This window comes from Alexandromys fortis, unplaced genomic scaffold, assembly GCF_014885135.2.
Source record: "Alexandromys fortis isolate MF-2015 unplaced genomic scaffold, M_Fortis_MF-2015_v1.1 scaffold_348, whole genome shotgun sequence".
Lineage (NCBI taxonomy): Eukaryota > Metazoa > Chordata > Mammalia > Rodentia > Cricetidae > Alexandromys > Alexandromys fortis.
Genome location: NW_026068223.1, coordinates 262818 through 274967, shown reverse-complemented (window position 1 = coordinate 274967; position 12150 = coordinate 262818). Strand labels below are relative to the sequence as shown.

General features: G+C 51.5%; 1 protein-coding gene across 1 annotated transcript; it reads left to right on the top strand.

Moving 5' to 3' along the window:
• The first annotated feature begins 514 nt into the window (after nucleotides 1-514).
• On the top strand, nucleotides 515-11319 carry Krt79 (keratin 79). The gene is made up of 9 exons (XM_050130604.1): nucleotides 515-982; nucleotides 2322-2539; nucleotides 4145-4205; nucleotides 4319-4414; nucleotides 9246-9410; nucleotides 9587-9712; nucleotides 10188-10408; nucleotides 10865-10899; nucleotides 11107-11319. The coding sequence occupies exons 1-9, from the start codon at nucleotides 515-517 to the stop codon at nucleotides 11310-11312; spliced, it is 1596 nt and encodes a 531-aa protein (XP_049986561.1). The 3' UTR covers nucleotides 11313-11319.
• Nucleotides 11320-12150: the final 831 nt, after the last annotated feature.

The following is a 12150-nucleotide window of genomic DNA, read 5'->3' as shown; positions in this document are numbered from 1 at the left end:
CTGGGCACTCTGTCTACAGCCCATTGCCCAACGCACCTTCCCTTGCCACCTGCACAGCCCTGGGCCCTGAGGGCCTTGGCTTACCACAGGTCCCTGGGACAAACCTCACAAAACAGAGCCCCATTGACAGCAGGCCTGGTAGGAGGAGACCAAGTCAGTCACTGGGTGGTGAGGGTAGCTGTGGGAGCCCTATCATCCTGTTCCAAGTGAGGAGAACCTGCGGGGGCTAGAGGTGGGGGCTATCCTTCCCGCCCCAAATAGTCTCTGCTTAGGTGCAGCTCTCCAGTCCCGGGGATGGCTGGGCGAGGCCCTCCCATGCATCAGTGAAAGGGGCTCCCCTCCAGGCCCGCAAGGCCCCTCCCTCTCACCTGTGGTAATCACAGCAGGAATGTGTAGAACCCAGGGCCAACCCAGCTGGGAAAAGATAAAAAGGCCCCTGGGAGCTCATCAGCTCACTGTGCTTGCTTACTTGTCTGTTCCCTCCTGCTCCCAGCTTCCTCACTTGCTCTCAGTCATGCGGTCCTCTGTGTCCCGCCAGACTTACTCCACGAAAGGAGGCTTCAGCTCTAACTCAGCCAGCGGAGGGGGCGGGAGTCGCATGCGAACCAGCTACAGCTCAGTCACCATGTCCAGGAGTAGTGGCAGCGGTGGTGGGGTCCGCTCTTGCCCCGGCTCTGGAGGCTTTGGCAGCCGAAGCCTCTATAATTTGGGAGGCAAGGGCATCTCTGTCAGTGTGGCTGGTGGGGCCTCTTCTGGCCGGGCGCTAGGAGGTTTTGGCAGTGGGGCTTACGTGGGCCTAGGGGCTGGACGGCAGACATTTGGGCCAGTCTGTCCTCCTGGGGGGATCCAGGAAGTCACCGTCAACCAGAGTCTGCTGACACCTCTCAATGTGGAGATAGACCCCGAGATCCAGCGGGTGCGCACGCAGGAGCGCGAGCAGATCAAGACCCTCAACAACAATTTTGCCTCCTTCATTGACAAGGTGGGTGGGGCAAACTGTGTGTGTGTAGGGGGCTGGTGGAAGCTGAATCTCCAGTGGAGGGTGGTCAGGGCAAAGGGAATGTCATCCGGGTGCACTAGGCAGGCAGGGTGCGGGTGACTGTGGTTTCTGCCTACCTGGGTTTGGGGTTGAATCCTGATGGCTGGCGTTTCTGTGAGAGTGCCTCGGGCGATGACGGGTCCAGCCCACCTGACTGTGTTGGATAAGCAGCAGCCTGACCTTATAATTCGAACACGTGTGGTCCTCAGTGTTCCTGCTAGGGAGGTGGCCTTTAAAGACTCGTGTCATTTTATAGCTGTGGGCAACCATGCACAGCTTAGGAATCCTATGAATTACGGCCTTGGGATCCTGTCTGTCGTCTCCAGTTGGCGAAGTCTTGGGTTTGGTTACACTCAGAACATGGGGTACAGGATGAACCCTTCATTGCTTCTCCTCTTCTGGTTCCCTGTTCCAGCCAAGAAGCTCTGTTTGGGATGCACAGGGAGGAGGGTGGCTGCCACAGTTTGACTGTGACACTCTGCGACCACTCTGGTGCTACTGTCTAGCATTTCTTGCTTTACTCTGTCAGCACTGTGTTCCCTGGCTCTGAGCCTAGGCACTGGGGTCACGGTGAAGGTATGAGGCATAACTCATTGGCTCCATGATTTGAACTTTTGACACAGAAGGGCCCTGTCCCCTTCTCATGCGGAGTCAGTGTAGGTGATTCTTTACATTTTTACCATATGTAAACTGAGGCTGAGAGGACCACACAGGTGCTTGCAAACAGAGGTGTGACTGAAGTAGGCTGCAGAGCCCCAAAGTGCACCTGCTACAGGGCTCCCGGTCATGTGACTCGGCCTGGGTTGCTGTGGAGGTAGGACCTGCATAACAGAAGGTGAGGCAAGGGACGCCCACTTCTCACCCTCTCCCCCGGTGACTTTTGGTTCTTTTGTGAGCCTCTGTGTGGGTGAATTTGGGTCCTCTAGAAGATCAGCCAGTGCTCTTAACTGCTGAACCATCTCTCCAGTCCCATCTGTCTCTCTGATGATTTTAACAGTCCACTTTGATGTGGGATCAGTCTCATAAACACTGACATCATCCAGTTTTACTCAGAACAAGTGGGAAAGTGAGACAGAGAACCAAGTGCTTAGGCTCAGGTGACTAGCACACAGAACAGGAGCACAGGGGCCTGTGTTTTTTAACTCTTTCCTTTCCATCTGCTCGGATTGTCATTTGAGCAGGGTTGTTCCCTCCCCATGAGAAATGGGTAATACTGCTGGCCCCTGGTGCGCTGGATGCTGCTTCCTGGGTGCTGACCCCCTATCTTCCTTTCCCTGGCCAGGTGCGCTTCCTGGAGCAGCAGAACAAGGTGCTGGAGACCAAGTGGGCCCTGCTGCAGGAGCAGAGTCAGAATACAGGGGTCACCAGGAACCTGGAGCCTCTCTTTGAGACTTACCTGAGCAACCTGAGAAGGCAGCTGGATGCCAAGCAGAGTGAGCGTGGGAGGCTGGATATGGAGCTGAGGAACGTGCAAGACAATCTGGAGGACTTCAAGAACAAGTGAGAACATACAGGCTCCCTGCGGGACACACATGACAGTGTGGAAAAGATGTCACCGACCCAGCCCTTCCAGGGAGAGCTACCCCGGTGGGGGCTTGGGCATTGCCTTGTTTGTTTATGATCTTTTTCATCCATTTATTTTGTTATTGCTACTACTACTATTATTTTTGTCTTTTTGAGACAGGGCCTCACCCAGGCTAACTTTGAACTCTTGGTGATTCTCCTGCCTCAGTCTCTGGGATTACATGTGTGAGTCACCTCGCTTAGTCTCACAGTTTTAAAAAGTTTTTTTCACAAGGTAGGGAGAATAGTGTCCTGAATCCCATACTCTTGTTACCCACACTCAGCTTAGCCAATCTCATTTTGTCTCTCTTTTCCTACCTCCTCCCTTTTTGTCTCCAAAACAAGTCTAGTGCTCTTGGAACTTTATTCACAAATATGTTTACTAGGCGTATGTGAGAGTTTGGCCAAACCACCTCTCCTGAGTAAAGCCAATAACCGACACGGGAAACTAGGGGCCTGGGGCCATCAAGCACAAGCCTCGTTTTTTATTACTACAGTCATAACAATTGAGTTTACAGTTCCACTGAAAAGGCTCTTCCCAGCCCAGTACGCTCGAGGTTATAGAAAGTGCAAGTGCAACAATGCTATTCTCTTCAGAAAAACATCTGAGGTGCGGGGACATACCTCGACTATTCTCTAGCGACTGAGGAAAGTCACTGGAGCACCGTGTTCTTTCTCACGTTTGGTGGAATTCCAAACCCCCTTCTTGAGAAATCAACATCGGATGTTCCTATGCCCGTGTCACAAATTTTTTATACCCTCATAATCTTAATTCAAATATAAATCTTTATATAGCTCATTTGCCTAACCAGACCTAACAAAACTGAGACACAATGTTGCAATCATATCTAAAATGTTCAGAGTACTAATCCCTCAGCCCCATGGAATACCTAGTCTGGAATTTTCAACTGCTCCATAAATATAAATTTTTAAAAAATGAGGGTTTGAATTGAGATCCAAATGACCTTTCTTCAACATGATTAGCAATATATATATTTATTACACTAAAGTGTATTTTAAAATAACTTTTCTCAGGTAGAAGCAGACAGATCTCTGAGTTCAAGGTCAGTCTGGTCTACAGAGCAAGTTCCAGGACAGCCAGAGCTACACAGAGAAACACTGTCTCAAAAACAACAAACAAACAAAACAACAAAAAATTTTCCTATAACTTTACATTGGCAATTTCTAAGCCTTAGTTTCAGCAGAAGTGGCTGGGCGGGATTGATTGTTTCAAATGAACATGTTGTTGAAAGTGGAGACAGAGGTTAACCAGGGTTGGCACAGCTGTTCTGTTTGGTAGAACCTCCAAGGGCGCAGGTCCAAAGGGATGGCAGTCCCACAGTGCTATAATATTGTGCAAGTTCGGCGTCCCTTTCTTCAAGTGGGGGAAGGAAGTGTTTAAACAAAGACATCACCCCAGTGTCTTCACTGTCTGACCACATTAAAGAACTGTCCCTCAAAGACGCTTCTGGGTGGTGGGAGTCAGGTGAGCCTAAAAGACAGAACTGGACTGAGCTGGTCTGAGCCTTCCTTGTATTACAGGTATGAGGATGAAATCAACAAGCGCACTGCCTTGGAGAACGAATTTGTGTTGCTCAAGAAGGTGTGTGGGGTGGCTAAGCTGGGGGAGGTAGTCCTTTGGCTGCGAGGGGTCGAGGTGGGTCTGCAGAGGTGGGTCTGGTTTGAGCTTTCTGCCTGCTCTCTACCTCTCCTCAGGATGTAGATGCTGCGTATATGGGCAGAATGGACCTGCACGGCAAAGTGGACACCCTGACCCAGGAGATTGACTTCCTGCAGCATCTCTTTGAGATGGTGAGAAGATGAATGGACAGGCAGGATTTATATACATCTGTGTATTACTGGAGAGTCCTCATGGTGGTGTGAACTCACCGGTGTAACTAAATTGGTAAAAGTTTGGGGCCTACAGGATGGGGCAGGGCTTGGTGGCACAAGCCTTTAATCCTAGCATTTGGAGGCAGAGACATGGTGTGAATTTGAGGTCATCCTGGTCTATGTAGACGTTATAGGGCAGCCAGGGTAACAGAGAAAGATACTGACTCAATGAAGAAAACAAAAGTTGGGACCCACCCCTTTAATGAATATTATGCCTCTACAGTAGATGTTTCAACAGGGTTAGGCTCTGGGCCACCTTTGTGCATAATTATTTCAGTTGCTCTGTAACGTAAGTGCTATTGTTGTGCCCATTTGAGAACCAATGGTACTGTGGTACACAGTAGCTCATCCTTGGCCACAGAACTAGTCAGAGGCAGTGCCCTTGGCCCGATCAGCTTGTAATGGGGCAGGTGTTAGAACAGCAGGGATGGGCAAACTGTGCTAGGGTTGCTGAGGTAGGGTAGTAGGTAATTCAGTGAATCTAGGACCAGACTCAGGAGACAGGGAGCCTTGGAGACTGGGACCAGAGGGTTGGGCTTAGTGGGAATTCATTAGAGAAGCAGATGTTCCTAGCATCAGTAGGGACGACACAGCTAACCTTCCATCCAGGGTAAAGTCCTCTCCTGTGCCATCTGGACAGGCGTCATGGTTGCAGGGTACTCTCTTCCTATGAGGTCAGGTGCTGCCCTATTGAGGGCTCTGTTAACAGGTGACTAGGGCCAGTGGTGATGACACACACCTTTAATCCCAGCACTTGGGAGACAGAGGCAGGCGATCTCTTAGTTTGAGGCCAGCTTGGTCTACAGAGCAAGTTCCTGGACAGCCAGGGCTACACAGACAAATCCTGTCTCACAAAACCAAACCAAAACCAACCAAAACCAAACAAGGTAGCTTGAATCTTGTGACAATGAAGAAACCTGAGGAATAGGAGAAGTCAGGAAGCAGGTTTCTCAGGAGACAGCCGGACGGGAAGGCACACAGACATCTAGTCAAGCACCCAGTGTCCTTTGGCCTCTGTGCTGTTTCAGATACCACTTCATCATTCGGGCTGCCTAGACAGTTTCTGGAAAGTCTCACATGGATGTTTCCAAGAGTGATATGCGCCTACTTTTCTCCAATAGTCAGGCAGCTGATCAAAGTGTGTGTGTGCGCACACGCATGCGCTGTTGGGAATGGAACAGGGCTAGGCAAGTGCTGTACCACTGAGTTCCTTGTTTTTCAAACAAGGCCTTGCTATACAATCCATCCTGGTTTGAAACTCACAGCAATCCTCCTGCCTCAGCTTGCCCCACACGTCTTGAGATTATAGGCATGATCCATCACACCTGGTGTTTACTGAAATTTTAAACAAATTCAAGAGTCGACTGTGGGCATCTTCTTCCAGCACGCCCTACCACAGTCTTTTGAGATAAGACCTTTCACTGAGCCTGTACTTCACTGGTTGGCCAACGAGTCTTGGGAATCTACCCGTTTCCCTTTTCCCCAATGGTGTTACAAGGCACACACCAAGATGCTAAGCATTTTGCATAGTTGCTTGGATCTGAACTCATGCTTGCATAACAAACATGGACTGCCTGAGTGCTGTCCCCAGTCTCTGTTGTCTTATTTTTGGGACTTCTGGAAGGGTGATCAGACAGTGTCCACGGTAAGTAAGCTTTTAGCGCTCTCCAGTAATACACTGATGTGTGAAGTGAAACCTACTTGGCTTCATGTTTCCTCAGGCAATTCTTGGTGGCTCCGGGCCTCCTCCCATGTCTATAATTCCTTAATTTGCATCCTGTCCTCTTCCCTCTGAGGAGCAGAGGATTGGGCTCTGTTCTCTCATCATTGTTTTTATGGGATGGCTCCATGTTCATTTCCTTGGCCTTCTCCATGGCCTCCTAGTATCTGCTCCTTGCCCCCCACAGACTGTGAGGTTGCCTATGTCAAGGCCTCTTTTACATGTCCCAACTCTATCTTGGGTTTCTATTTCCAGTAGGAAGCCTGCTCTCTGTGATGAGACCGAGGCAGATGACACAGCAGTTGAGTCTTTAGAGTCTTCTGAAGGCATTAACATGGTGTCATTTCCCTTTTCTTGTATTCCCTGCCCTGCTGGGCTCTTCTGCTCACTTCCATCTGGTGAGCCAGGTGGAGCTCACCATAAAGGATTCTGGGAGTTTCCTTTGTCTCTGATGGGATTCACTGGTGGTCACTCAGGAGTTAGGGCTTCCCTATCCACTCTTAGGCTCAGTTGTCTGTTTTCAGCGATACAGGTTTGTCTTCGCCCTATCCAAAGCACAAGGCTGGCTCACCCAGTATCCTTTTCTCTTAACTTTGCCTTGCTCACTTAAGAAGCATTTGTGGGGTTCCTCCCACATAACAATTAAGACAAAGTTCCTGCCCTTGGGGCTGGATTCTTAAATGAGGAAAATCCTGTTGGGACAGGCTTAAGAAGTCAAGGCACACAGGAAGGCTGTGGTGGGGGCTCTTCTGGAAGGCAGGAAGGGAGGCCCTCTGAGGAGACCTGCAATGAATCCTAAGAAGAGCTGGACTTCAGAACCAGCTAGCCCTCTAGGTTTCCTTTAGATTTAACAGGGCAAGCTGGTTCTCACTGAAAGTCTCACTGGCATAAAGACAACTTTTGAGTCCCCTCTCTAGCTTGGGGGACATCTAAGGACACAGCTCTCCGTAGTGACACCACTTCTGCCTCTCTGGCTCCTTTGCCTGGACACCTCCACTGTCCTCCACCTTAGTCTCTGATGTCTGAGGAGACACACGCTTTCCTTGCCTAGAGGCTCTTCCTGTTCATTTTCCCTAGTTGGGCTTCACTAAATACCTGGACCTTTCTCTCCGTGGTATGTCATGACACCAGCGGACCACTGAGGCCGCTACTGGGTGGGGTCTCTGTCCTGTTGCCAGCGGACCACTGAGGCCGCTATTGGGTGGGGGTCTCTGTCCTGTTGCCAGCGGACCACTGAGGCCGCTATTGGGTGGGGGTCTCTGTCCTGTTGCCAGCGGACCACTGAGGCCGCTATTGGGTGGGGGTCTCTGTCCTGTTGCCAGCGGACCACTGAGGCCGCTATTGGGTGGGGGTCTCTGTCCTGTTGCCAGTGGACCACTGAGGCTTCTGTCTTGTTGCTTTGCAAATTCCAGGTTGGCTCTACTCAGGCCACATGCTGCTCTGTGGTGGCCCGAAGGTGGGGTTTGGGGGGCTGGAGCTGAGAGGTGATGCTGGTTATGGGTCCCAGAGTAAAACAGGCACACAGGGCTGTGAGAAGTCAGCCAGTACAAGGGGAGGCCTTCGAGCCTTTAACCTTCAGAGGAATCCGAGCAGATGAGTAGACTTCCTGAGCACCCACCATTCCTGTGTCTGATCTGAAACCTGACGGCCACTGTACGCCATGAAGACACACAAAGATCACCAGGTTCTTTGACACTCAGTAACTTGGTACCCAGATGGTACACAGCAGGCCGGGAGTAGCTTTCCCCCCAGCTTCTGCCACTTCTCTTTCCCAGTTTCAGCAACCTACTTCTCCCCACCCTTGTGCTTAGAGCACAGCCAACAACCCAAGCTGTCAGTTAGATGTAGTTTTGGCCTCCATCTCCATCTCTCTCTCTCTCCATTAGCTCTTTTTTTGGCCTGAGTCATCTCAGGTTCTGAGGTCAGGCTCCCCAGGGGCTAACAAGGGCTTTCCGTACTGCGTTTTGACGTCATCTCTTTGTGGAACTGGAAAAAGAACTGTCCTGAATTCTAATTCATCCTGATGCTGCATGACCAAGCTGGTGACCGACCACACCGGCTGCTCAGGAAGGGAAGAGTGTTGCTACCACTCTCTCTGTCTGCCACAGTCCCCTGGGTTGTGCGTGAGAGATGCCAGAGAGGCAGTGAGACTATGGAAGGCCTTTTCTTTTTTTTTTTTTTAAGACACAGACTCATACTGTAGCCCAGGCTGCTTGGAAGCTTACTAGGTAGCCTAGGCTGGTTTCAAATTACAGAACTCCTTTGGCCAGGGACTCCTGAGTGCTGTGAGGGCTGGGGGGTGGGGTGGGGTGGGGAGCCTCCGTGCTCAGCAGGGGGTCTACGAGGAGGATCCGGAGTGCAAAGGGTTTTTCAGCCATAGTTGAGGGTGGTCTGGTAGCCAAGCTAACTCCAGGGAGCCAAGGGGCCACAGAGGCAGAGTTCTCTGGGAACCAATGAAGTTGTGACACAGTGAACAGATCACAAACATTAAGGCATCTTTTAAAAAGGCCGTGACCCTAGAAATGCAAGGACATCCTGGGAACATCATAGCCTAGGGCAGTAACTGTCCGAAGCCATTAGGGCTTTGTCACTGCTGGTTTCAGTGTCACCCTCTTTCCCTGTGTACCTGGTACTCTGGTAGGGGATCTTTACTTCCAAGCCTCTCTCCTCCCTTATCGTCAGAGTCACCATGGATGGTGGTGCAGGTGGCTCTGAGCAAGCTGCCTGCCCTGGGGGCACAGAAGTAGCCTTCACTGAAACCAGTAAATGGGCTAGCATAGAGCCAGGGAGGCACAGGGCTGGAGGGGACACTCCCTTCATCCCCAAGCTCTCTCATCAGGCCTGTGGACCAACAGTGGGGATGAATGCCTATGCCATCCAGGAGAAGAATGCTCTTTTTTCAGTGGTAGAGTCTAGAGTGTCCTCTAGTGTTCTGTCCCTCTGAGACCATGCAAGAATCCTGCTCTCCATCCCTGGATTCTGTCCAAGGCTTGGAGCAGGACTCTGGTGGCAGCTGACTTGTTTCTTCAGGAGCTGAGCCAAGTGCAGACCCATGTGTCTGACACCAACGTGGTGCTGTCTATGGACAACAATCGCAGCCTGGACTTGGACAGCATCATTGCTGAGGTCAAAGCCCAGTACGAGCTGATTGCCCAGAGGAGCCGGGCTGAAGCTGAGTCCTGGTACCATGCCAAGGTGAGCAGAGGGCTAGCTTGGCTGTACAGGTGATGGTTGGACCTCCTCCCCTAAAGAAGCCTGGCCCACTGGGCCCTTGGAACTTTGGGACTTTCAGCAGAGGGTGGTTTCTGAGGCCAACATCTACTCAGCAGGTCAGGGCTCTTGATAGTTATTGACACCTTTTTGCCTTCCAGTATGAGGAGCTGCAGGTGACAGCTGGGAAGCATGGGGACAGCCTTCGAGACACCAAAAACGAGATCGCAGAACTCACCCGCACTATCCAGAGACTGCAAGGTGAAGTGGACGCAACCAAGAAGCAGGTGGGTACCGAGTCAGCCTGGAAAACTCAAAGTCTGACCCATCAGGATCAACCTGATTCTTCTGAGACGGAGCTGGACAAGTGACTGGGGTTCAGAAGGCGAAGGGACTTCCTGAAGGTCACAGAGTGCGGAAGTGCTAGAGCATCTGGGTCTATCCCATCTCCAGGATGTCTGGGGCAAGGCAGAGAGTTCTTTGATGGGGACTCTATGTAGTTATGGCCAGACTGTGACTTTTCTGTAGATAAACAAGTCACTTGGATGGTTTTGTTGTTCATTTTACTTCTTCCAAAGCCCAGGAGGATCTGCAGGAGGAATTGTCATTTCCTCGGTTCTATTGTTTCCTTTTCAGTTACAATGTTTCCTTCTGTTTCTCCCAAGTTGGTTGGGTAGGGTGTGGGCCTCCTGGCTTGAAAGAAAAGGGATGAATGGCACCCCCTGAAAGGTATTCCCAGTACCATTTTTTTCCTGTGGGCAGTGCCAGCAGCTGCAGACAGCCATTGCAGAAGCAGAGCAGCGTGGGGAGATGGCGCTCAAGGACGCTAAGAAAAAGCTTGGAGATCTAGACACAGCCCTGCACCAGGCCAAGGAGGACCTGGCCCGGCTGCTGCGTGACTACCAGTCTCTCATGAATGTCAAGTTGGCCCTGGATGTGGAGATCGCCACCTACCGCAAGCTGCTGGAGAGCGAGGAGAGCAGGTGGCAGCCCCTCTGTGCAGTGTGGGGAGACCTGGTGTTTGTGGGTGCTGCTCTAGGGTGACTCCTCAGCTACCCCTTTTTCTGCTGTTCACTTTCTGAATCATTGAGCATCCATATCCTTTGGGGTGTGGTGGCTTAGTAAGAAGGTTTGCTCTGCCAGGTCAGGCTCAACTCTTCCTTGGAAAGACAAAAGGCTCTTCTGTCCTTAGATGCAGGGTACTGTCAGTATCCTTACAGGGGATGAGCTGGAGACTTCAAAGCCTCCTGCAGAAAGGCCTTTAGGCTCTGCTGGGAGGCCTTGAGTCCTGGATTGTTGCATATTCCTGCTACTCACATCTCCGTGTCTTGTCCCCAGGCCCTGACACAGAGCTGGTTGCACATAGAGGCAAGGGCTGAGGGAAGGTTTAAACATGGGTTTCAAGACCTCTGACCACTCTGGGCTTTTGTTTCCCCTAGGATGTCTGGAGAGTGTCCCAGTGCTGTCAGTATCTGTAAGTATCTGCCATCTTCCCCGCCCCTCCCCGCCCCTACTGACCCATGCCTCTGGTCCAGGTCCTAAGGGGCCTTTCTTGAAGAGTCAGTGCAAACTTTTAGCGGTTTTGCCGCGTTACACTGCTCCCGTTCTTTGGGAGTTTCTGGGCTCCCCCTGCCCCTTCCTGGCTCGACAGTTCTACTAAGGCAGAGCTTTTGCCTTGCAGCCGTGACCGGCAGCTCTACCTCGGTGGTCGGAGGCGGCGCTGCAGGCTTCGGGAGCGGCCTCTCTCTAGGCGGGGCTAGCGGGGCCAGCAAGGGCGGCTTCAGTGCTAACGTGAACTACGGCACTGCCAAGGGCGGGCAGGTCTCCGGGGGCACCTCCATCCTGCGGAAAACCACCACGGTCAAGACCTCTAGCAGGAGATACTAGCAGCAAGGCTTTGGTGGTGTTGGACCATCGTCAGGCCTTCTCAGGACCGGGGAGGCTGAGTATTCGTAGTGCACAATTTACATACGAATTGCATTTGGGAAAGGGCTCAAATTTACTCAGATTTTATCCTTGGCCATGCAGTGGGATGGGAGGGAGGTTAGGGTTACCAGCTGGATGACTTGGGGGTGACTTGACCATTTAGAGGAGGTAGGATGTCCATTTCTACTCTCCCCTTAGCAGATCTGCTCTGAGTTCAGGGCAAGCTGGAGGAGGAGAGAAGAGGCAGGCATGGTTTCCAGAGACCTCCACCCTCCTCAGCTTGTCACCTCATTTCCCAGTCCCTGTCTGTGCCCGTGGTGTATCTCAATAAACAGCAACTACAGCAAGCTGCCTGTGACTCCAGTCTATCTCCCTGGGGACTGGACTGGTCATCTGGGCAGCACTCCCATCTCGGGTGCTGGCCTAGCATGGTCAGTGGACAACTACACTCCTGCCTTCAGACCAGCCAGGCTTTGGTTAGATCTCACCTTCGGCCATGATTAGCTGTATGAACTTGGGCAGAGTCCTGACCTTTCAGCCTAGTTTCTTCCTTTGTAGAAAGTGCGGCTGTTAGGGGGACACGGAAAGCGTGTGACTTAGGGAACCCTCTTCCAGCCCCCTTTCTTTCCTTTCATGGACCTTTGGATTCTCTGTACACACCTCAAGTGATTTCTCCCCTAGCCCCCCTCATTTAGCCACCACTACAGACACACATGTCATCGGATTGTGTGCTTTATGGATATATTAATTTGCTCTGGGATTCAACAAGGACTCAGAGCTCTCCATTTTCTAACTCAGG